Source organism: Penicillium griseofulvum, assembly GCF_001561935.1.
Source record: "Penicillium griseofulvum strain PG3 chromosome Unknown contig_11, whole genome shotgun sequence".
In the NCBI taxonomy this organism is placed as follows: Eukaryota; Fungi; Ascomycota; class Eurotiomycetes; order Eurotiales; family Aspergillaceae; genus Penicillium; species Penicillium griseofulvum.
Window position 1 is genome coordinate 709,073 of NW_024467432.1, and position 22,643 is coordinate 731,715.

At 46.8% G+C, this 22,643-nt stretch overlaps 10 protein-coding genes across 10 annotated transcripts; 5 read left to right on the forward strand and 5 right to left on the reverse strand.

Annotated features, from left to right (window-relative positions):
* ecm33 (GPI-anchored protein Ecm33) lies at nt 1-1,295 on the reverse strand (the record flags this gene model as incomplete). The annotated part of the gene is made up of 3 exons (XM_040796500.1): nt 1-295; nt 351-1,185; nt 1,238-1,295. 3 exons carry the CDS (start codon nt 1,293-1,295, stop codon nt 1-3), a joined length of 1,188 nt encoding a protein of 395 aa, XP_040651038.1.
* A 3,807-nt stretch (nt 1,296-5,102) lies between these two features.
* Nucleotides 5,103-6,392, forward strand: alkA (DNA-3-methyladenine glycosylase II; the record flags this gene model as incomplete). Its single annotated transcript, XM_040796501.1, has 3 exons — nt 5,103-6,052; nt 6,151-6,273; nt 6,329-6,392. 3 exons carry the CDS (start codon nt 5,103-5,105, stop codon nt 6,390-6,392), a joined length of 1,137 nt encoding a protein of 378 aa, XP_040651039.1.
* A 539-nt stretch (nt 6,393-6,931) lies between these two features.
* Nucleotides 6,932-7,715, reverse strand: PGRI_087880 (ubiquinol--cytochrome-c reductase subunit 7; the record flags this gene model as incomplete). The annotated part of the gene is made up of 4 exons (XM_040796502.1): nt 6,932-7,021; nt 7,182-7,235; nt 7,296-7,404; nt 7,600-7,715. 4 exons carry the CDS (start codon nt 7,713-7,715, stop codon nt 6,932-6,934), a joined length of 369 nt encoding a protein of 122 aa, XP_040651040.1.
* Nucleotides 7,716-8,347: 632 nt separating this feature from the next.
* On the forward strand, nt 8,348-9,614 carry PGRI_087890 (uncharacterized protein; the record flags this gene model as incomplete). The annotated part of the gene is made up of 2 exons (XM_040796503.1): nt 8,348-8,792; nt 8,848-9,614. The coding sequence occupies 2 exons, from the start codon at nt 8,348-8,350 to the stop codon at nt 9,612-9,614; spliced, it is 1,212 nt and encodes a 403-aa protein (XP_040651041.1).
* A 1,445-nt stretch (nt 9,615-11,059) lies between these two features.
* PGRI_087900 (aminoglycoside phosphotransferase family protein) lies at nt 11,060-11,938 on the forward strand (the record flags this gene model as incomplete). Its single annotated transcript, XM_040796504.1, has 2 exons — nt 11,060-11,496; nt 11,701-11,938. The coding sequence occupies 2 exons, from the start codon at nt 11,060-11,062 to the stop codon at nt 11,936-11,938; spliced, it is 675 nt and encodes a 224-aa protein (XP_040651042.1).
* A 144-nt stretch (nt 11,939-12,082) lies between these two features.
* Nucleotides 12,083-13,183, reverse strand: PGRI_087910 (Short-chain dehydrogenase/reductase SDR; the record flags this gene model as incomplete). Its single annotated transcript, XM_040796505.1, has 2 exons — nt 12,083-12,212; nt 12,267-13,183. 2 exons carry the CDS (start codon nt 13,181-13,183, stop codon nt 12,083-12,085), a joined length of 1,047 nt encoding a protein of 348 aa, XP_040651043.1.
* A 307-nt stretch (nt 13,184-13,490) lies between these two features.
* PGRI_087920 (DUF3632 domain-containing protein) lies at nt 13,491-14,485 on the reverse strand (the record flags this gene model as incomplete). Its single annotated transcript, XM_040796506.1, has 3 exons — nt 13,491-13,960; nt 14,026-14,086; nt 14,147-14,485. The coding sequence occupies 3 exons, from the start codon at nt 14,483-14,485 to the stop codon at nt 13,491-13,493; spliced, it is 870 nt and encodes a 289-aa protein (XP_040651044.1).
* A 1,004-nt stretch (nt 14,486-15,489) lies between these two features.
* On the forward strand, nt 15,490-16,031 carry aspf1 (major allergen and cytotoxin AspF1; the record flags this gene model as incomplete). Its single annotated transcript, XM_040796507.1, has 2 exons — nt 15,490-15,570; nt 15,642-16,031. 2 exons carry the CDS (start codon nt 15,490-15,492, stop codon nt 16,029-16,031), a joined length of 471 nt encoding a protein of 156 aa, XP_040651045.1.
* Nucleotides 16,032-18,624: 2,593 nt separating this feature from the next.
* Nucleotides 18,625-20,328, forward strand: PGRI_087940 (uncharacterized protein; the record flags this gene model as incomplete). Its single annotated transcript, XM_040796508.1, has 4 exons — nt 18,625-18,814; nt 18,890-20,010; nt 20,066-20,158; nt 20,230-20,328. 4 exons carry the CDS (start codon nt 18,625-18,627, stop codon nt 20,326-20,328), a joined length of 1,503 nt encoding a protein of 500 aa, XP_040651046.1.
* Nucleotides 20,329-20,717: 389 nt separating this feature from the next.
* On the reverse strand, nt 20,718-21,404 carry PGRI_087950 (uncharacterized protein; the record flags this gene model as incomplete). The annotated part of the gene is made up of 1 exon (XM_040796509.1): nt 20,718-21,404. The coding sequence occupies one exon, from the start codon at nt 21,402-21,404 to the stop codon at nt 20,718-20,720; it is 687 nt and encodes a 228-aa protein (XP_040651047.1).
* Between the last annotated feature and the right edge of the window lie 1,239 nt (nt 21,405-22,643).

A 22,643-nucleotide genomic window follows, 5' to 3' on the forward strand; every position in this document is an offset into this window, starting at 1 on the left:
TTACAGAAGCTGGGCAAGGGCACCGAAGACGGCGGCGAGACCGACGACGGGAACGTTGGCACCGTTCATGAAGGCAGCACCGGAGCTGGTGCTGGAAGAGCCGCTGGAGCTAGAGCTGGAGCTGCCAGACTTTCCGTCGGAGGTAGTGGGGTTGGCGTTGGTGGCATCACACTTGAAGTTACCCTTGATGACATCGTCGTCCTTCAGCTTGCGGAGGTCGTCGCAGCTGAAGTTACCGCGGGTGCTCTGCATGTTGAAGCTACCCTCAACGTCCTTGAGAGCACCAAGAGAAAGCCTATTCGCTGTTAGTATATATGCGTAGACAAAGCGATGGAACCAAGGTCACTTACTTGTTGAAGGTACCGCTGAAGTCAATGGCACCGTTGACACGCTGCAGCATGGGGAGGCTGATGGTAGAGAGCTTATCATCACGGGCAATGGTGAAACCACCGGCGACAGTCTTGAGGACGGGCATGCTGATGTTGGACAGCTTGGTGTTGTCCTTGAAGATCAGGTCACCGGTCTGAGTCAGGTTGGGAGCGGAGAAGGTCTGGAACTTGGTACCCCAGAAGCCGAGCTGACCAGTGAGCTTCTCGAGAGAAGGCACGGAGACGGAGGAGATGTTCTGGAAGGTCATGTTGGTACCGGTGCCCAGGTTGGGGAGGTCGACCTCGAGGGTATCGTAGTTACCCGAGAAGCTGATCAGATCGGTGGCGTTCTGGAGGTTGTTGATGTTGATGGTGCGCAGATCACGGTTGTTCTGGATCTTGAAGGTACCGACGGTCTTGAGGGAGATACCGTTCAGGTCATTGAGACCAGTGTTGGCGATGCTGACATCACCAGCCTTAGTGACACCCTTGCCGAATGCCAGGGACTGGAGCTTGGGGAGAGCCTCCCAGCTGATCGAACCAACGGAGTCGAGCTCAGCGAAGCTGAGCAGGGTCAGGGTGGTGAGTCCCTGGAGGTCGAAGGCCTTGCCGATCGAGGTGAGGGAGCCAGCGGTGATGGAGCTGACATTCTGACCACCGGAGCAGATCAGACCACCGGTGATCTCCTCAACGCCGTTGATCTGGAGGTCGCCGCTGAAGGACTTGTCGATGGTGATATCACCCTTGATCTTGGTGCAGGTGTTGATTCCATCGGCATCGCTCTGGGTCTTGATCTTGGTATCGCCGCAGTCATCGGCTGTATCACAGTTAATCGATGTATAATAATGCCAGCAACAAGAAATACTCACAGGCAGCGAAAACAGCCTGGGTGGCGGCGAGCACAGGGAGGATGTACTTGAGAGACATGATTCTGCACTTGTCAGTGATGAATTTTGATGATCAGGGGTGGGTTTATATACCGATTAGAGATATTTGAATGCAATAGAGAAAATTCGCAATGAGTGATTAGAGAAGAAGCGCTTCAAACGAGAGGGAAGCGAAAATACTGCCAAGTGGACAAGGCAGGAACTCTCAAATGGTAAGAACGAATGGACGAAGGTTGGAGGAGAAAGAAGAAGAAGGGAGTGAGGAAAGGGGAGGTGGAGATTGTACTAATCTTACCAGGTACCACTTTTTTTTCATTTTCCTTTAAAATGCCATACCAAGGGGGGAAGCAAAACACACACAGTACCGCATCCGGCGTGTCTCCGTACCAGGGCAGTGCCAGGTAATTTTGTATTACACCCTGATTACAGTCTGATTTACAGTAAAATTACTAAAAATTAAAAATTACTCCAAACTCAATTAAAAAAACAAATATTCACCAATTCCTGCTTTTGAAAGTTCTATTACTTCCAGGGTTGTTATCCTTCCCCTTTCTTGTAGAATCTGGTTTGAGTATTTTATTTGATATGTTTCCATGGCAGAAATATTGGAATTCAGATATATTTGCTGTTAATTTTCAAATTGGGCCATGCACTCGGTAAGGTACCCTGTACAACTTGAGGGGTGATTACCTCGGCATGGTGTGAATATGTTCTGTACAACCATATAATCATTTGCAGTTATCTTGTTCGGGTCCATCAACAGTAGAAAAACAACATTTGGAGTATTATCTTGAACACAAAAATCTCATATTTATGCTCATCTACGGGGTCCAGAGGGACGGAGTACAGGAGATACACCGTTAATACTAGAAGGATCTAATAATAATGCATAAATACTAGCTTGTGACGTCCAATCCTACACTTAACAGGTTAATCCAAAGTTCCCTAGCCAATTTATTAACGGCCCCATCCTATTTATCGCCTGTTGTCGTCATCCATGCAACCAAGCTCGAGACTCTCCTGTTGATCTTCAATTGTTTTATCTTGTGACTTTGCTTCTCATTGGATATCATTACATTTATATGAGACAATCTCCCACCCCTATAGCTATTATTGTACAATATATTTGCCAGACGCACTGAATCCTTCTAACACTGCACATATCAACCTCCTACGCGAAACACTAGACACGCAATCGTCAAATTCGTCGAAGCTTCTCACTTTGATAGTGGTCGATCTAAATTTGTGGGAACCCAAGCCTTGTATGGCCCCGCCCCTGCCGCTATCGTCGATTCCCTGGCATGCGCGACTTCTTATTGGCACATTGGAATGACTCCTGGATTATGTTCTGCCAATCCTCGCTGTTTTCCGAAAATACACCTCGACCTGAGACGAAATAATCGCCCCCCTCGCGAGTGGGATGTGCAGATAGTGTCAGAGAAGGTCGATCCAGCCCCTATTTTATGTTCTATGCGCACAATAGCTGGTATAAGAGGTGATTTAACTGTCAAAGATCGTCGATCACCACTGATTCTGGAAATTCGCCACACTTTCCATTTGCACCCAACTCGGTACTTGGCTAGACGGGTATACATGCAGCTACCTTGCCTATATTACACAAAGTACAGCTTTAAATCACAATGATGGATGGAGTTTACGATGATGCAGCTCCAAGACGCAACCTGGAAATTTTCAATGTACGACGTATTGACACATGAAATTTTCAATATCTGTGCGTTTTCGGTAATAATGCGCCTCGGGGATGGAGCTTCAATTAAGATGCGACGATCAAGCCACCCATGGATGTCTAGAGCTTCATCGGCCCGGCAAATCTTTGATAGATTATTCTACAGCATATCCTCCAAATCTCTTCAAACCCCAATGAAATCGACAGTATGGACTCGATAATTACATACAGTTGTTCCCCTTTTGGGTGGCAACAAAGTCATTATCGGATGTTACATATGTACAGCGTAAATTTCCAAATTTGGCAAATGTTTCACTCGATACGTCTCACCCCACTCTCTCCACCAAGTGATATGAATGTTTTTTTTTGATCGCTTAGGACCCTATCAAAAATGTTTGGGTCATTCAAGTTCTATTCTTTGTCTTGTAGCAAAAATACAAGTCTACAACTGTTGTACAAAATTGTAGAAACCCGACAATCTTAATACTTGCCTGGTGATCAGGCATAAGTCCAACTCTGCGCTGGCGGTTCTACACTATGCAGCCACTTGTCACAGTACGAAAGACACATGTGTACAATTTCTGATGGCATTCAATCCACATTCCTATCCTGTCGACCTAGAAGGCCGGGAGACTACCGGAATGCCTAGAACGCCCAGGAACTGGTGTGTATCTAGGGGTCGCGGATTGTCACATTCTCTAGACACACCATGATCGAAAAGTAAACATCCACAATTCATTCGAGCACCCTAGGGTATGTATTTGTATTCTAATTCGGATTATCCTAGCTGTGCAGACTATGGCTGCAATGCGAAGCTTTTTAGCGTTTCTCATGGTCTGTTGCCTTCTGAGACTAATGGTCTCACAAACAAGGATTCATTCTGGTTTCAAACTGATGCACGAACGTCTTTGGGGATTTGACTCGGTCCAACGCTTCGGCCTAAATGTTAATCATTGTTTTTACTGGTCGATCTAATGGATGGTTCTTCTCCACTGAATTGTTTTTCTTTTCCTTTTTTCCCTCCCGGATATAATTAGTCGGGACGGTCAATATAATCGTAGATTACTGACGTAAGTACCAAAACTTTGAAGCAATATCTACAGAGTATCTAGTACCTCAACACCACACCGATATATCCTTAACTGCACCTACATGTATGCAAGGTTGATCCTGGTTGAAAGTTGTAGAAGGCGTATTTGTGTGTATTACGGAGCTACCATGGATCTCGTTTTGATTTTTGGTCCACGGGTGTTCTTGCGGATGGTTCCTTGGAATTGTACAACAGCGGAGTATATCGCACCCAATCGCGTGACTTTTCAGTATAAATCCAGGGTACTATCCTCTTCATACTTTTCGTATCTTCCAAGATTTCAAAACTGGTTTGTTGTTACCATTGAATTGACGAGTATTTATAGCTGTCTACTGTATTGAGATATTCCAGTAAATTCCTTGGTTCGAATAGCCCTTGGATTCGCCTTTGTGTATATATTGTATTTAGATTGAGGCTTTTTCCAACCTTTTGTGCTTGCAATATATAACGAAATCATAGAATCATCCGCGAACATTACGAAAACCATGCATTACATATTCAATTATCTTCTGCTAGTCCTCATAATGATCACATCACGCTCATTGACGGGGTTTTGATTCTCAAGAAGTTTGAGTTGCAAATTTAACTCCCGTGCGATATCCAGAGCCCTGTGACTGATATTTAGCAGCACGTAGCCCACAATATGAGGATTAGTCGGCGGTTGTCACGGTAACCCAGAGGCAGTGACAGTAACCTTAAGGGCCGATGTATGCTGTAGACAAGCCACGATGGCTATGCTAATTCGAGATGGATAATAGCGTTTCAAGTTTGCTTCGAGGTTGAAAATTATATATGCCAATATATGCTATCGATGATAAATAGGACCAATATAGGTATGCACAAAAGAAATGGAATCGACTATCATATCGAGATTCAATGCTCAATGATAGAAGCTTGCATAGGTGTAATTGAAGAGTGTCATTCCAAATGCTTGGCACTCGTGGGGTAGCGCGGCGAATCTCCAACTCCGCACCTCCGCAAATCCCAGCTTGGTTTACAAACTTCTCAAGACTTCTTTAAGCCCAGTATACAGGTCATTGAAACTGAACTATCCCATATATTATTCAAGAATGTCGCTCAGGCGCTCAGCACGACTGGGTTCCATCCCAACCGTCAAGACACCACTACTGCAAAGCTCAGCTCCAAGTCAAGTAACCAGAGTCCAACGCAGCGCAGTGACGAAACCTCGCAAGGCGCCCACAAAGTCCAACAAGTCAGATAAAAGACCTGCAAAGTCGAAGCCAAAATCAGGAACATCCTATTGGTCCCCTGAGCCAGCAGTCACAGAGAAACAAGAAACAGACATTCAGCCCTCAACCACTAACCCCACGATATTCAGACCTCAGACACCACCCCCACTGGACCGCCCCGTCGATCCGCACCGAACAAATGCAACTTTGATCACCCCTCACGGCACAACCGTAAATGCCTACCCAGCACACCTTGAAGATACCTCCCCCTCGAAAACGGGCCTTCCACGGCCAACGGCAACAACAGGGACACTGCTCGAGAAAGCCACCGCACACCTCATAGCAACAGATCCACGCATCGCAACGGTGATTGAGCAGCATCCATGTCCGCTCTTCTCACCTGCTGGCTTAGCAGAGGAAATCGACCCCTTCAACAGCCTGACCAGCAGCATCATCGGCCAGCAAGTCTCTGGCGCAGCAGCAAAGTCTATCAGGAACAAGTTTGTGGCGCTTTTTGATTTACCCGATACTGTTGCGCCTGATGGGCATAAACATGCAAAGTTCCCGACCCCAGATCAGGTCGCCAAGTGTGATATCCCTACCCTCCGTACGGCGGGGCTGTCGCAGCGCAAGGCGGAATATATTCAAGGTCTCGCGGAAAAATTTGCCAGTGGAGAGCTTGGAGCGCGGATGCTGGCTCGAGCTACTGATGAGGAGCTTTTTGAGAAGCTCATTGCTGTTCGTGGACTGGGGAAGTGGTCAGTTGAGATGTTTGCTATGTTTGCGCTCAAGCGCATTGATGTGTTTTCTACTGGAGATTTGGGAGTACAGTAAGTGTATTTCTTGCCTTGTTCTATGCAGCTTGTTGGTCTGGCCAGGGATCGTTTGTGTGATGGCTTAGGGGAAACGCTTGCTGACGGCTTAGTAGACGGGGCTGTGCTGCCTTTATGGGTCGTGATGTGAGCAAACTTAAGGGCAAGGGTGGTGGTAAGTTTAAATATATGGCGGAAAAGGATATGCTAGAACTTGCTGCCAAGTTTGCACCATATAGGTACGTCTGGCCCTGTCCATGTGGTGTAGATAGTGTGCTTACTTGGTTCATCCAGGAGTCTATTCATGTGGTATATGTGGCGGATTGAGGACGTCGATGTGGCTGTTCTTGGTGGTTGAACCACATAGGAGGATGTCCATGGGTGTTTCCCTTCTTGAATCAGGCTGTTGATACCATGTTATTTGCTGGACATTGATCCCATTTGAGATAGTGCTGTAGTATAGACATTGCCATAGTGCATAAAGTCAACCTTTGAGAGTGGATTGTGACACTGGTTTCGTGGCTGTGAGAAATAGTATAATTGAAGGTGTTATACATGTATAGCTAGATGTTGGGCACCCAACACCCAAATAGACCAGCTACCACAACCTGCATAGGATATCTAGAACCAACCCATTAATCGCCAGAGTTTATCAATCTAGCAAGAGGTTCAAGACCCGCTTGTCGATTACAAGATTGACCACAAATATGTATAATCGCGCGAAGAAAATTGATTTGTACAGTATGAGTACACTCAGGCTGCGTAACCAAGCCATGGGCCGCCGACGACGGCGCCCATTCCATTACGAAGAAAGCACACCAGGCGTTTATTCCATGCCAACAACAATGCTACCCCAACCCCCTGTTTTCATATTCTATTGAACAAGGCAGCAACGGCTTACTTGCGGACAACAAGGTTGTCAAGGTCAGCACGCTCCTTAGCCTCCTTCTCGATCTCGCGGATGATAGGGCTGAGGTACTCGACGTCCTATTTTGATCCACATCGTTAGCATTGTGTTCCTTGTGTTCCTTGTGGTGAGTAGATCCCCCAAAATGGAGTCAGGGTGGATGTGACAAATCCGTGCAACAGGATTGGCCGATATGGAGTCCATTGCGGGGAGGGCGAAATTTGGATGTTGGGGACTCACCTCCTCGGGCTTGATCTGCTCGTGGGCGGGAAGGAGAGTGTGGGAGATGGAGCACTGCAATTGACACATTTGTTAGGTTTTGCGCCAGTCAGATACAGAGCAAGGGAGTCGAACCTGGAAAGCACGGCGGATACGGAAGACACGGTCGTAGGCCTCCTTGGCAGGAAGACGCTTGATGGCCTTCTGGACGTTCTCGCTCTCCTCGGGGATCAGGTCATCGAACCTAGTTGGACAGTCAGTAAGTGTTTCAGTACAACCATGCCACGAGCGATATCCGAAAGACCGGGGCTCCGGGCAAATCCGACACTGCGATCGCATTCCAAAGATATGCCACCGGTGCGCGACGAATCCAACCAGCCAATTCCAAATCATTGTTTCAATCGCTCGTGGTCGGGGGTTGTCGATGTGGGAGAATTACTTGAGTCCGAGTCTCCTGTAGCCGGCGGCATCGGTGTACCAGTGGGAGAGAGGGGTGAGCCAGCTCTTGAGCCATGGGCGCTTGACGATGTAACTGGCGAGCGAAGGGGCAGACATTTTGAATCCCGGGTATCCCAATTGACGTGGGTGTTGTGAAGGGTTAGAAAGGCTATCCGACTGGAACACGAGATGACCCGATGTTGCGAGGTTGTGCAAAACGGGAGCTCGGGCGGCTAGTCCCGAAGCGGAAATTATACGCCTGAGGCGCCACCCACGTGATCTTTATGCCTCAGGCGGTGGAGAGACTGGGAGCAGCGCACTCCACTTAACGAATGGGTTTCCTATGTCATATCCCCTTCTCAGTCTTATCGCTTGTTTTGACAGAGGTGAGATTTGTTAAGTCTCAAAGCAATCACTGATCCCTGCTTATTCCGAGAAGCTTGTTCGTTCTAAGAACCCCGCCCACGTCCGTGCTGCAGAGCATAGAACATTGCGCATTCAAAAGCAAGCACACCGGGTTCGGTAACCATCGGCCCCAGAAAACTTTCTCTCAATCCTCCGTCATTTCTCATATCTTTCTCCTTACACCATCTACGGACTTTGGATATTCGGATAAATCTACGTTTCTTTACCAGCTCGGTTTGAAATAGGGTTCCTGGGTTCCGGATCGAGCACCCGATATGCTCGTGTCCGGAGTCCCTCGTTGATTCAGTACGGTTCGACAAGCTGCGTGAGCGCCGGCCACCAAAATGACTACAAACGGCCAAAGCGCTCCAGACAGCTCCCAAAACCAAACTCGATCGATCCATGTCGACAATGCCCCCAATGTGCCGGCTGTACCAAGCTCCGATCTCAAAGCCCGCCTCGAGGTCTTTTCCACCAAGATACCCAACTTTTACATAGCACCTTTCTGCGGAGCCAGCGCTGGCGTGGCCTCTGGCATTGTCACCTGTCCTCTTGATGTCATCAAAACGAAGCTCCAAGCCCAGGGTGGGTTTCGGCGGGGAGCAATGGAAGTTGGCTCGGGGATGCTGTATCGTGGTATGCTCGGAAGCGGAAGGAAGATCTGGCGGGAAGATGGTATTCGCGGTCTCTACCAAGGACTAGGTCCAATGTTGCTGGGATATCTCCCCACCTGGGCTGTCTATCTCGCGGTTTATGACCGGACTCGTGAATATTTCTATGACCAGACAGGTAGGTACCTCCAGAATGGAGGATAGGGTCATTCATTAGTATTGACCATTTACAGGAAGCTGGTGGTTATCCCGAGGCTATGCTTCCATCACAGCCGGTGCATGCTCAACGATTGTGACGAACCCCATTTGGGTCATCAAGACCAGGCTCATGTCACAAAGCCTTAAACAAAACAGCGAAGGAGTGCGAGCCCCTTGGCAATACTCAGGTACCTGGGATGCTGCTCGCAAGATGTACCAAATTGAGGGCATTCGCTCCTTCTACTCTGGTCTTACTCCAGCTCTGCTCGGACTAACCCATGTGGCCATTCAATTCCCCCTCTACGAATATTTAAAGATGGCGCTTACAGGCTATGGTATCGGTGAACACCCTGATACCGGTAGCTCACACTGGATGGGAATATCCCTCGCCACTTTCCTCAGCAAAGTTTGTGCAAGCACAGTCACATATCCGCACGAGGTCTTGCGGACCCGACTCCAAACACAGCAACGAACTATTCCGGCACAATCCCACGAAGAAATTGCGTTCCGCGGCGGATTGAAACATCCACATGACCGCGGCCGGTCGGGTGGCATATCCTCCTCAGACGGAATGCGCAGTCGCCCACGCTACAATGGCATGGTGCGCACGTTCCAGACAATCCTCCATGAAGAGGGCTGGCGTGCGTTTTATTCCGGGATCGGCGTCAACCTGTTCCGGGCGATCCCGGCTGCGATGACGACTATGCTTACCTACGAATACTTGCGGAAGCAGATCAATACTCTGCAGCATGATGGAGCGCTGAGGATTCAGATGGAAGAACAAGCTCAGCGATCTATTTGAAATCCTCATCTATCAACACACAAAATACCACATCCATTCTCCATCATCCTCCCTTTACATCCGCTTCTACAACATCGCACCCGCCACTTCTGATCGCCGAGTTCGAATTTTTTTCCCTTTTGTCACAACATGTATAGACTCGAACGAGGCCGTCTTTTTCGATATTTGAAGATGAATTTTTAGCGAGTAAATTTGTGGCTACAGTATTCCGAAAACATACGATGTCTCGGCATAACTAGATGACAGTGTCTCTAGACTTCGAGATTCTGACATGTGAAAGCTGTTTCACATGTCTTCACATGCCCGCTGCATATCAGCTGAAAGGCTATTTTGACCCAAAGCATGGCCTTTCTTTCTCTTGTTGCTTTCTAAACTTGTCTACTATCTTCCTGGCTTCTGCATGTCTTTTCTGTACATACATCACCTATCATACATGCTTATCCATTCTTGTGAATGCACACACTCGAATAAGCAATGGCTTTCATATCTCATTTTGGAAGATGAAGGATATACCCCAATTGGAACCCCCGCTGGAAAATGATAGATAATCTCATCTCAACCATTGCAAAGCGTGTGATATGAATGTTAACAGTGCTTCAGACCACCTATATCTCTCTGGGACCACCCCCTTTATAGTGCATATGTAGTGTAATGTTGGAGTTAAAATTGGCGTGATCTTAGCTTCATGATAATTTGAAAAGAGGCGAGGATACTTTTGAGAATGGTAGCTTGATGTTATACGGTTAAACTTCCGATCTGATTTCATATTTACCTTTCTTGTTGCTTCCGGTGATCTTGAGTTGCACAGCAGGTGTGATGAAGCTGCCAGCCTCTGAATCTGGCCGCTTTTTACGCTTCTCAATCTTGACATGATGGAGAGGTAGTTGTAAGAAATAGGCTGGTTGTTTGTGTTCAAGAGCCTTCGCTTTGCTCTCAGACTTGCCCGGAGCTTTCTGTGCAGGCATTTGGACTAGAGTGCTTTTCCTTGGCTGCGCATCTTGATCATGGTCTTCGTAAGTTTATATACTTTTGGCTAGCTTAACCACATAAGATCTCTCCAATGCTATAGTCTAATGAATCAGCATCTGTTTCCCTTTTTAGATCATCATATGATCCACAAATTTTGGCTTAGGAAGTAATTAGAATACCCCAAACTAATTGGGATATGTGCATTACTTACGCAGCTGAGAAAAATTAGCATGTCTGCATCGTTTGGTGCCTATTGGGCCCAATTGGGCCCCCATTGAAAGCCCACTACATAGGTTTTCACCCGGGGCCCATGGCCCACCAGCTGGCTAAAAAATAGGGCCCAAAACCCAGCCCATTAGTGGGCTAGGCTGGGCTGTGGGCTTTAGGGGCTTTGTGGAGGTCTAACATTGTGGACTATGGGCCGCATCCTAAGTTGACGTCAAGTGTTCCATTCAGTGAGACGTCACCCTCCAACTATGCCATTCTCCCTTCCTTATTATCGGGATGCTGGTCAATTACCAGGGCCTCTTCCTGATCAAGATGAAATCGAACAGGCAACACGAACCCTCCCCAAGCGCCCGGATTTTGGTGGGCGCATGGTTGTGATTAGAGACAAATATGTTGTGAAATATGGCCCACTAGTGACTGACAATGAGGGACATGCTCTGCTTTTTGTTGAACAGCGGCTCGGCATCCCAGTACCACGACTCTACGCTATGTACCGCGATCAGGACACCCTGTATATCGTTATGGAATACATCCCCGGCATTTCTTTAGGGACGGCGTGGCCTTTGCTCACTGAGGCAAATAAGAAGTCGATTGTTGGACAGTTGCGATGCATCTTCGACCAAATGAGAGCGCTGCCATCGCCCGGATTTTATGGCAGTGTTAACGGAGGACCCATTCCCCATAGGTATTTCTTTTCTCGTAAAAAAGACCTAACTATTACCGGGCCTTTTCAGACGGAAGAAGAATTCGGAAAAGCCATCGCTCTACGCTCAAAAATCATCTAGAGCGAATCAAATATTCATAGCTTTCTCTCCGACTACCTTGCTCGTCAACTTCCATCAGCACTTTGCAATCATCCACCTATGTTCACCCATGGTGATCTCTACAGGGAGAATGTTCTTATTAGAAAGGTTATTAACTCTGTCACAAATGAAGAAGAGTATGAGATAGCTGCTCTTGTGGACTGGGAAACGGCTGGATGGTATCCTTCACATTGGGAATACGCTCATATCTTCCCTCTATTGCAGTGGATTGACGACTGGCCGGAATATGTTGAGAAGATTCTTGATCCCTTCCCGCTAGAGGGCGCCATGATGCGGGTTGTCTTCAATGATCTGGAGTTCTAATGTGAGACAATATAAGGTTGACCGTGGTGTCTTTTGCATATGTTGTAGGCATCAGATCTGGGGTTCATGGACTCGATTCAGCGTTCTCATCGACGTGATATATGCTACTATCAATATAACTCTATTCTTTTCAAGCCACTTGGTTTACTGGTGCTGGTCGCCGATGGCCTCGAGAATCTCCTCCACATTTGCAAAGGCTAGTTCTTCCTTAGTCTCCTCCCAGAGCTGTTCCGAGATCTTCTTTCCTTCCGCGGTGTAGATGATAGGTGCCAATCTATAAGAGGGTTTAGCAATATTTTTAATCATGATATATATAGAAGCAACTCACGGCACAATTTTCTGAAAGGAGAGGAACTCGCCATGCGTCTCCTGGCCATGTTTGACGGCTGCATCGGTGATCATTCGAGCTCCAACTGCAGCGGTGTGGGCTATCCGGCGCATCACGACTTTCGCGATCGCTCCAGAAAAGGTCTTATCATGCTCACGGTTGAACTCGGAATCGTGGACAGAGCCCGGCGACGCAGCATTGATTACCACCACATCAGGCGGGACAATGGAGGCCAGATGTGACAGGAAGAACTGTCCTAGTAGCTTAGAGACCATCATCCGATCCAGAGGGTCTACCTTAGCGTTCTTCTGGTCGAGTGATGCGAGAAGCGGAAAGCTTTTCTTCTCCGCAAAGGCTGTCCACCCAGAGACCTCCGATGAGACAATCGTAATCCGACTCGGGCACCCTTGCGCGGCGCGCTTTTCCTTAACCACCGGGAGCAGTAGAATTGTCAGTAGGGCTGTCGAGAGATAGTTGACCTGGATCATCTCATCATGTCCCGTTTTAGGGTTAAAGACGCGTGTCGCGTTGCCGATGCCGATGTTTAGCACGACGATATCCAACCGGGGGAGGCTCTTGGTGCGCTCTGCAAAGGCGACGACAGAGTCATAGTCGGACTGATCAAGTTTCCAGACCTCGATGCTATCATCGGACAGGTTCCGGTCAGCGGATAACTTCTTCTTCGCCGCCTGACCTTTCTCCTCACTACGGACGGCAAGAATGAGCTTGTTCAGTCCCAGATCGAGGAGCTGCCGGCTGGTTTCCAGGCCCACTCCCGTGTTGGATCCGGTCACCAAGGCAGTCTTGCCCGCGAGGCTGACTCCCTGGACGATGACGGGCTTGGCGGTGAGCTGATTGTAGAAGAAGCGAGGCACGCTGGCCTGCTTTTCTGGAGTCACGTCGAATTTAGTCCCCATTTCTTTAACTAATACGGTGAAATATAAAGGAGTGTGTAAGGAGGGGGAAATAGGGGGCCAATAATCTGCCCTAATCGACAATAGGAAGTCGCCAAGCATGTCAGATTTAAGTCAAATAATCTTTTAACCAGAGTCTTTTCTCTACTCATTGTGAAATAGATTTCTTAAAGAAATGCGATATTCCATACTAACTAAGCAACATATGCGGCCCCGGGGGTACGGTAGGTTCTATTCTTCGGCTAGCTGATATCGGCCCTATGTGCCGGAGGAACCAATCAGGCCGATGTTCTCACAATATGCGATGCATTTATTGGGATGTTGCCGCCTCGTCACAACCCTGCTCGTCACTGCCATCCGTGTTTGCAGCAATTGCGGCCATTTTCTGCGCAGCCTTATCACAAATCAACACAGTTTCCGCCGTAAAAGTCTCGTTTCCCGCACAGGCACGGAAACTTGCTTCCCAGAAGTCCCATCTCTCACGGGATAGGTCCATTTTTCCTGTATATAGTTTTCCGGGTTTCAGATCAATAAACTTAGGTAACTTGTCAAGGGATTGAAAGAGCCTTTCGCCGGAATACTCAATCCACTGCGCCGCGCCGCGGATAAGAGACTCCGAAAATTCATTTCCTTGAAGGTGCTCCTCTTCGAATGTATGACGGAAGCACCGGGTTGCCAGACGAAACCAGTCTGCTAAGCCAGCTTGGAGGGCACGGGCTGAAAATGCCTGCCAATTTATCCATCTCTCAAATTCCAATGGTCCATCCTTAGGTCTGATGTCTGTTTAGTAAGGTAAAGATTCAGTTTAGATGCAGATACCCATTAGGTCGAAAGGTAGAACTTACTAACAGCATACTCGAACCATACCTCCACTAAATATGGAAGGTCTGTCCAAATCCGTCTTGTCTAGAGAAAAGGATTAACAAATCAGATATCGGCTGAAAAATAATGGCTAGAAATATATACCGTGTTGGAAACTGGAACTTCCACTCCGGGTAAGGCTTTCAACTCTTGGATGATCTCAACCATCTTGTCTTGTGAGGGATGATCATAAGGAATTTGCTTCACGAGTTCGTTGATTGTTCCCCAAAACTCTAAGCACCAGCTTACGGGCTCCTCTGCCTCTTCGCCGTTTGCCTTACGGTTCATTGGGGTGAGCTCATTTAACCCAGTTGCAGCTTCTGCAGCTGAAACCTGACTATCTGGCTGTAAAGAGTTGTCTAGGATCGCGAAGTATTTCTGTTCAACAATCCATGGGTCGTCATCATCAAGAGATGCAAGGTGTAGATGGAGAGGTGCAGCCATGATGATGACAAAAAAGAAATCGGAGTTAGAAAATTGAAGTTTGAGAGGAATGTTGTAGACTTTAAGTGAGATGTGAAAGCGGGGCTTATTGTTGAAACGCTAACGCGCGCGGTTCGTCGAACGGGGTATATAACCGCCAACACGAAACATCGTATTTTGCCCGTATATAACTAGTAACTACTCCTTACTATATTATTAGATACTATAAGCTAAATATAGTTATATAACTATTATTAGACCTTGATAACCTCGATGTAAGGAATGTTCTAAGAAGCACAATATATGTATTAAAAAAGAACATCGATAATAGCTACTTATTCGGGATTGCCTTGATCGATTTCAGTCACATTGTAGAAACCAGCCTAGATATTTAAAAAAATCCTGCGAAGTATAGAAGTATACACTACAAGGCTAAGAACGAGAAAACAAAAAGGAAATTGACAATGCCTAAGTGCATCTTCAGATCTGTGGCGTGGGCGGCAATATATTGCCCTAGCTTGTTTGTGTTTTCCTTTCTTCTGTTTTAAGTATACAGTCCAGAACAGCCTTATTTATGCATCTGAGCCAATTGAGGATGATAATCTCCACGGTTTAACCGCTGCCATATGGTCCCCACGATAGCCAGTTTGATGTGGTGACTCTGTCAAGGATATCTCCTCCACCTTACTGGCCTAATCATGAAACGTTACCATGCACAATCCTAGTGGTCAGTTCACACTGGGACTAATTATAGAAGAATAGTCTTCCTATCAGGCGGATGAGAAACAGAAAAGGGTTTCAACTTCCAGCGCCTCCAGCGCTACTAGTACCCCGTCGAGATACATAAATGCTCTACTATTCTCATAGGAACGAACACCTTTTTGAATATCTTACGAGGCTGATTCGCAAGTTTTTATTTTGCAAAAAAGTCATAATTTCAGCAGTCTGTCGCCATTTGGATTCCATATTGGGGGAATATATCAGTTTCTATTCTTTCTATTGTGCCTGCTCGTTGTTCAGCTATTATGCCCAAAAAGGGGACCAACAATGAGGCAATGAAAGCCCAAACTGCGGCTCGAAGGGAAACACAAGCTGCGGCTGGACAGGTATGAGCCTATCCCAATTTTGTCTAACAACTAGGATATCAAATTTGCTGACTATTGATTGTGATGCATAGCCACATTGGTACACCCACAATACTTTGTTAACCAAAGAGCAAAACAAGATTTCCCAGGCCACTGTCCAAAAGCAACTCAGGGAGTCACCGGGCCCCAACCAGGCCACGAAATCAGGATATCCTCACGAATACTACAACGAAGACAATGGTCCAAATCGCCAGCCATTGTTTCGTGTCCGCACAAATAGTTCAACTACATCGTTTCGCGAGTACCCTGTCATGTCGACAGGGAAGACCTATGACTATCATAATAAGCCAAAGGCCAATCCAGGTCCCTTTCGCGCGATCACAAACCAGAATAAGACTTTCAAAGGAGTCATAGCGCATGATGGCGATGACGGAAAAATCAACTCTGGTGGTTTTCATCGTGCGACGGAGCATCGAAAGTGATGATTATGATTGGTCATAGGGCTCTCAATTTTGACGATTCCTTCTGCCCAAGGAGACGAGCGTTTGGTATTGGTTGTTTGCTTGTTGATAGTTTCAACCATCTTGTATAGGGAGACCGTATTTTCGGTTTTATTTCTGGCCATTGCTCTCTTTATACTGGTTTATAAAGGGTCTTTGAGATGGAATGACTTGGTGGTTTGGATTATGGTTTTTCATTGTTCTGGGATGAAGATGTCTGCACATGGTTTGTTTATATGAGGCACAATAGCCGGGCGCTTATTCGGCGTTGCAATGTCTTTTTAGTGGTCTTCTCAGCTTCCTTTTAGATGCCTCGTAGGCTTATAGGTCGACGGCCAAAAAGGACAGAAAATGGCTTTGTGAAACTTACTTTTCCAAGTGGAACCTTTAGGATCTATGGAGAAGGATGCATATAGATGCCCATGTTGATTATCAATTTTCATGCCCCTGCCGAGCCCAGTAAAAGAACGTTGCTCGTGAGTGCTAACAAGGTACAGAAATATGTAGAATTTTAGAGTAGGTCGCATTGGAAACCATCTCTAATTTCCGTGATCGTCTTCTATGTTTCTTCTCCATCAACATATCCCCCTTCTAGCGAGAAATCTCCTGCATAGCTCAGCCTCATCAAAGAATGAGATGTCAAATTTTGACATCTACCTAGGAATCACCTCATTATGTAACCGAAGATGATTCCATCTGGCCAGGAGGGCTGCCGTTTACAAACTGCATCCTTGGCTGACCACAAAGTAGATGAGTGGTTCGTTGTTAACATATGGGGCAACCACGTGACCGCCTATTTAAAACTGCCGCAATATTTTTTTTCCCTTCTTACTTTTCCCTTCTCCCTTCACACTTTTTTTTCACCATCAATCTGGAATCCGGTTTATCAAGGTGTTTAATGCTGGCACTTTGATCAATTTATGCAGCGGCAAATCAATATCAGCCATTGATTTGCTCAGGTTCACTTACTAACCACTTTTACATTGGAATCTGCCTTGTGTCAAACCAATAACCACATCGAGTTTTTGCTCTTTGGATCTATCGAGAGGCAGCTTGGCTATATTTATATAATCTCACCATCACCTGTTTCCTTGCACCCACCTTGCACTTTCTTTTGCCCAAACCACACATTCCTCCACTATTCGCATGATGAACAATTTCAAGATTGAACTGGGTTGTCAATACACTTGGACTCCCGGGGCATGATCATTCATACACTGAAAATTCTGATTGAATAAGTGAGACACAGATGTTACTTGCAGCTGATTCTGCTTTGTTTCACCTATATAGCAACAAAGAACCTCAATCTATTGGTATCACAATAATTTATCACAAACACCGTTGTAGTGGATTCAATCCATAATCATGCATGTACAAAAGCACCTTACAGCATAGGCACACACTTCAAGGTCGTCCTTTCCCAGCATTCTGCGCTCGACTTTCATCAAGTGCTTGTTGAACCCAAGACTCGTCTTTTCTCTCAAATTGCGTAGCTCGCTGAGAGGAGCCCGGCGCCGGAACTTGCATCTGGGCATCTCGCCGCGCAGTGCGGATAGAACTAAAACAGTATGAACAAAGGATGACAGCCATTGTAAAAGCAGCAATAGGAGCATTGAGAGACTGGATCAAATCATTATTAGAGGAGCATAAAGCAAAAGTTGGAGAGTGCTAAAAACAAGTGGGATAATAGTGTTTGCATTTGCAATGCATTGTACATACCCCTTTTGGTTTGCCTAATGCTGTAGGATTTGACCGATTTGACCTTTGCTGGGTCATTTTGTACGGAGTCGGATTTGATCGGCTCGGGATCGGATCAGCTTTACCAGCAGAAATTATTAGATTGAGACGCAGCTCCTTGGTACTAGATAGGGCACAATTGAGGACAGTTGAGAAAATGAAAGGGAGAAATGGTAAAACAAGATACTGGTCGTGATAGTAAAAGTAGTTAGTGGTGGAGCGGAGTACCAATGGTCGCCGTTGCCTTAGCGTACGGCGTCCTGAATGACCAAATTTGACAAATGGTGTCAAAGTAGTCACGTGATCGTGAAGTTCATTGGGGTACGGAGTAGTGTAAGCCCAATGACACTCCAGGGGCTGTAGCCGTGGACGACGAGACATACTGCGGCCAAGTCACGTGGTGCAAAAATAGGAATAGTACTACAACATACATACACTTCATCTAAGTTCATAGGCCAAGAGAGGTGAAGAGAAAGAAAAGAAGAAGTTCTGGGAGGCCAGGCATTCAATCGCTAGGCTGAAAGATCTTAGGACAAACCTACAGTTTGTCCATTGCAGCAACATAGATATATATATAGGTCCGGTTGGAACCACATAATGAGCGTTACTCTTATCTAGGTGCTTGGTGGCGTATTACCTCCGCTCTTATTTTGCCAGTCAAAAACTAGGGATGGTGGGGGCGGTATCCATGAATAGCAAGTTGAGAAGGCGGTAGCGGGATAATGTTAGAATGCCTTATCGTATGGTCTTATCGCACTGGTGTGCATAGATCCAGACCGGTGCCGACATTCTTAGGCCGTCGTCGTCCTCAGGCCGTTGACCATCATCCGCAACCACCATGGCTTCTGAACCCACCCCCCCTAAAGGGGGTATGTCCTTGTATGCCAACCTACTCAATCCTTCTATTGATACGCCTGGTATCATTTCCCGTGCCCCAGTTGTTTTTAAGCAGTCGGAAACCGAACATCAATCCGATGACGCGACCGCGGTCGCAGTCGCAGCTGCTAAGAAGCAACAACTGAATCCTGGTATGTACCTTACCCCTTTGACTTGTTGTATACTTTAAGCAGCGGATTCTAATCTTTTAATTTTCTCTTTTCTAGCTTCTCTTCGGTTCCAACCTCCCAAAAGACCACAGCGTTCAGCCCAGAAGCCCAAACCGAAACACCATTTACCCAAGGCCGTGCCACAGGTCCAGGCCTCGGCCAACCAAGCTCCAAAGACCACTTTGGCTGATTGGACCGCCGTGGAAGATGGTGGCTATGAATACACGCGGGAGAAGCGACAACGTGGTGGAAGAAAGAAGCGCAAGAAGAACGTTGAAACGCATGCTGTCCAGAACTGGGATGATGTCTACGACATTTCTCGACCTACCGCTAAACTGGTGTACCGCCCTAGTGAGGAGAAGAACGGTGAAGTCCGCGAGTGGAAGGATCGCTTGTATGCGCATGTTAGAAAGCGTTCACCAAGCACATTTTCAGATAGCGAGGATGATGATCGGCCAAAGAAGCGTATGTTCAGTTCTTCTGCGAATGGTGACGACCTTCAGACTAACAAGATACTACCAGGACAATTTGCTCCTCCCAGCAACTTTGCGCCGCCGTCAAACCTTAACGTTGTGCCACCACTAGCTTCGATCCCCAATGACCAATCGGGCGAGGATGCATTTGCTCGACGTGCAGGATTAGGGCAACAACTCCCCACCACGCATCAACCTCAAACCCAGGATTCTAACCAAATTTCCGAAAACACACCCACCCTTCCACCACCCCCAGAAGACATCCCAGCGCCCAAAGCCGAACTTGAAGCTGTATTGGCTCAAGAGCAGCCGGTGGAGGAGAACGAAGGACCAGATGAGTCCGCGCCACGATCCCTTCGTCCCGGACAACACGGTTTCGCAGAACGACTGCTTTCGAAGTATGGCTGGACTCGGGGATCTGGCCTCGGTGCCACTGGTTCTGGTATGGTGAACCCTCTGCATGTCAAGATTGAGAAGCGCAAGAAGCGACCAGATTCAGAGGGTGGTGGCTTTGTCACGCCTGCTGGGCGAGGTAAAATCATCGGAACCAACGAGAAAAGTGAATACGAAACTAGCAAGTTTGGCCCTATGAGCGAAGTGGTCATTCTCCGAGGAATGCTTGACGGCATGGATCTAGATGCCGAGATGGAGGGAAGCAATGATGGTGGTTTGATGCAGGAGATTGGAGAGGAATGTAATGAGAAGGTATGTTTCCTTTCGTCGGGCTTGGGGGTTTCTACTAATTTCAGGGCCTCATTAGTATGGAAACGTGGAGCGAGTCTTCATCGCTCGCGACATCGGGACCCCAGTCCCGGTCTTTGTCAAATTCCGCGATCCCTTGTCTGCTCTACGGGTAAGTTTTGGAGATCCACATCTTGATTTAAATGTGAGTTTGTGCATTGCTAACTATTACATAAACGATAGGCCGTGAACGCGCTCGAAGGCCGGATTTTCAATGGCAACAAAATCGCCGCACGATTTTTCGAGACCGAAAAATTCGACCAGGGGATCTACACGGACTAGTGGTCTATGTTCGTGCCTTTTTATGAATGCTATGACATTCCGATCGTTTGCTACTTTGTGCATTCTGGACTATTGCACATGGAATACGGCGTGGATTTGCTCAATGACAGGGACTTAATGGCATTGAAGTCAGACACTTTTTCGAGTGAGTTTGGCCGGGGCTATAGGGCCAATTGCTTATGTTCGTACCCTTGTATTTCGCTATGTCAATGCTAATGTTCGATTCATTTGATATGGTCTCATGGCAAGGTTCTCCAAGGCTAACTTTCAATAACACAAGCAGACTATGGAGCATCTCGAAAGCAAGTCATCCAATCCTCTATGAAATCTCAAAAAAGAAAAAAAAAAATCGATCAAAGCGTCCCATCACACCAGTCTGATTCATCAATCTATTTCTTCGACAACTTCCCAACATGAAGGGGAATCCGGGAACGCCAAGTACGATGATACTTCGGCTTGCGACTCCGGAGCAAAGGCTCTGTGTCCGACATATTGTCATCAGTGATAAGCGCCTGATATGTACGATTCTGCTGGGTACGCACCACCCTAGTAGGAAGAGGAATCCGAGAGTGCCAGCTCCGGTTCATCTGAGGTAGGGGGTCCTGCAAAGGCTTGGCGTTAGAATCTTCTTCATCACCTGCGTGATTATGAGCATCTTCAACCACAGCAACATGAGACAAGTGAGGCGAGGACGGCTGCACTATGGTTGGCATGCGTGATGGACCTCTGTGGAACGATGCGCTGGTCTTCCGGTTCTCAGCCCTAGAAGCCGAGCTGGTAGACTGGGCGATCCGCGTTTGCACATCAAGTTCCTCAGCATCGCTGTCGTCGATGCTGCAATTGTCTTCCTCGTTGTATTGGAATTCCTGGCATACTGCAGACCAACGACGCTGTCTCTGCAATTCGTGGGACATAGACTGGCGTAGCATCTGCTGACGAAGAATACATTGCCGACAAGTCCCTGCAAGTGGGAGAGGGGTTATGCTTAGGTTTTCTTCGGTGCACTCGTAGCCATTTTTGAAGGCTTGGAGGCACGCGATCAAGGATGTTGCATCCGGGGCTTGGTGCTGGCACATGGCAAAGTACCAAGTAATTGAATGACACATGATAGTATATGATGCTATATTGCTTTGGGGTGTTTGTAAATATTGCTGGTAGGAGTTTGGCTGAGGGTGGCTGAGTCGGGATAGGCTGAGTATGGGATATACTCTACACCGTGCAAGAACTTCCTTTTATACATCTTAGACCAGACAATAACTATGTCGGCATCGGCCGACAAGCTCTTGTTGTTGGAAAAAGCCATTGTCGAGGGTTCGAATAAAGAGCCTTGGAGCGATTTTCGTTGAACCCCAATATCTATTCTCTGATAAAGACATTATGTATAGATCGTCTTTCACTCTTTGTTATCTTAGAAAAAAATATGAACACCTTTGTTCATAACTTTGTAGGGGATTGTCATATGTAGAACGTTGTTGGCTAGTGACTCATCATGTTTTATAACCTTCCAAGGTGAGGTTATATTAGGTAGTAGGGGTAATTTGAAATCTATAGCTTGCTGTTTTATATGAGACCTTGATAGATGAATATCATCAGATACATATTGATAGATAATTTAAGTGATTGTACTTTGATTAATAGAAATGATGTATATAGGTCCAAGGCTAATGTCGATCAGGAACCATCAAAATCTGAGAAATGCTTATAATTGGGAGCTGTGAGATTGAATGTAGATCATGCGTTAGTATTACCACTTTCCAAGAGCGAGCTCTCTACTCCGTAGGAAACGGCTATATTCAAACGTTCCTCTCTATTAGACATGAAATATTTAACTCCCTCTGCTTCTACTGATTGTGCTCCTATGAGTTACCTTATTATTCTAGCAATCAAGTCGCTAAGAAGTGTAAGTGTATAGCCCTAGATACTAGCTAGTTACCTAGTACTGGGGATAAGTAGAAGAAACGATCTTAGACTGCGACTGGATAAAAATACCAAAAAGAATAGTCAGATAGAGCAAAAAAGGACCACAAAACCAGTTGTATTTGCTATTTATGCCTAACAATAGAGGTGAGGCTCCTGGGACGGTTCCTGGACAACCTTCGAAGGCCTGGGCAAGTATTACATAAGCAAACTCATTGTTCGCGTGGGGAGGTCAATTGCTATCACCTCCCCGGCTTTGACGATTGCCACCTTTAAAATCTTCCATCACCTCACATCCTTCTCCCTCTCTTTTTTTCCCTATCTCCCAACCACTCATAGTGCTCCACAACTGCCCGCAGTAGAGCTACATCTTTGTGCTTGATCTTTCATCCTCCGCG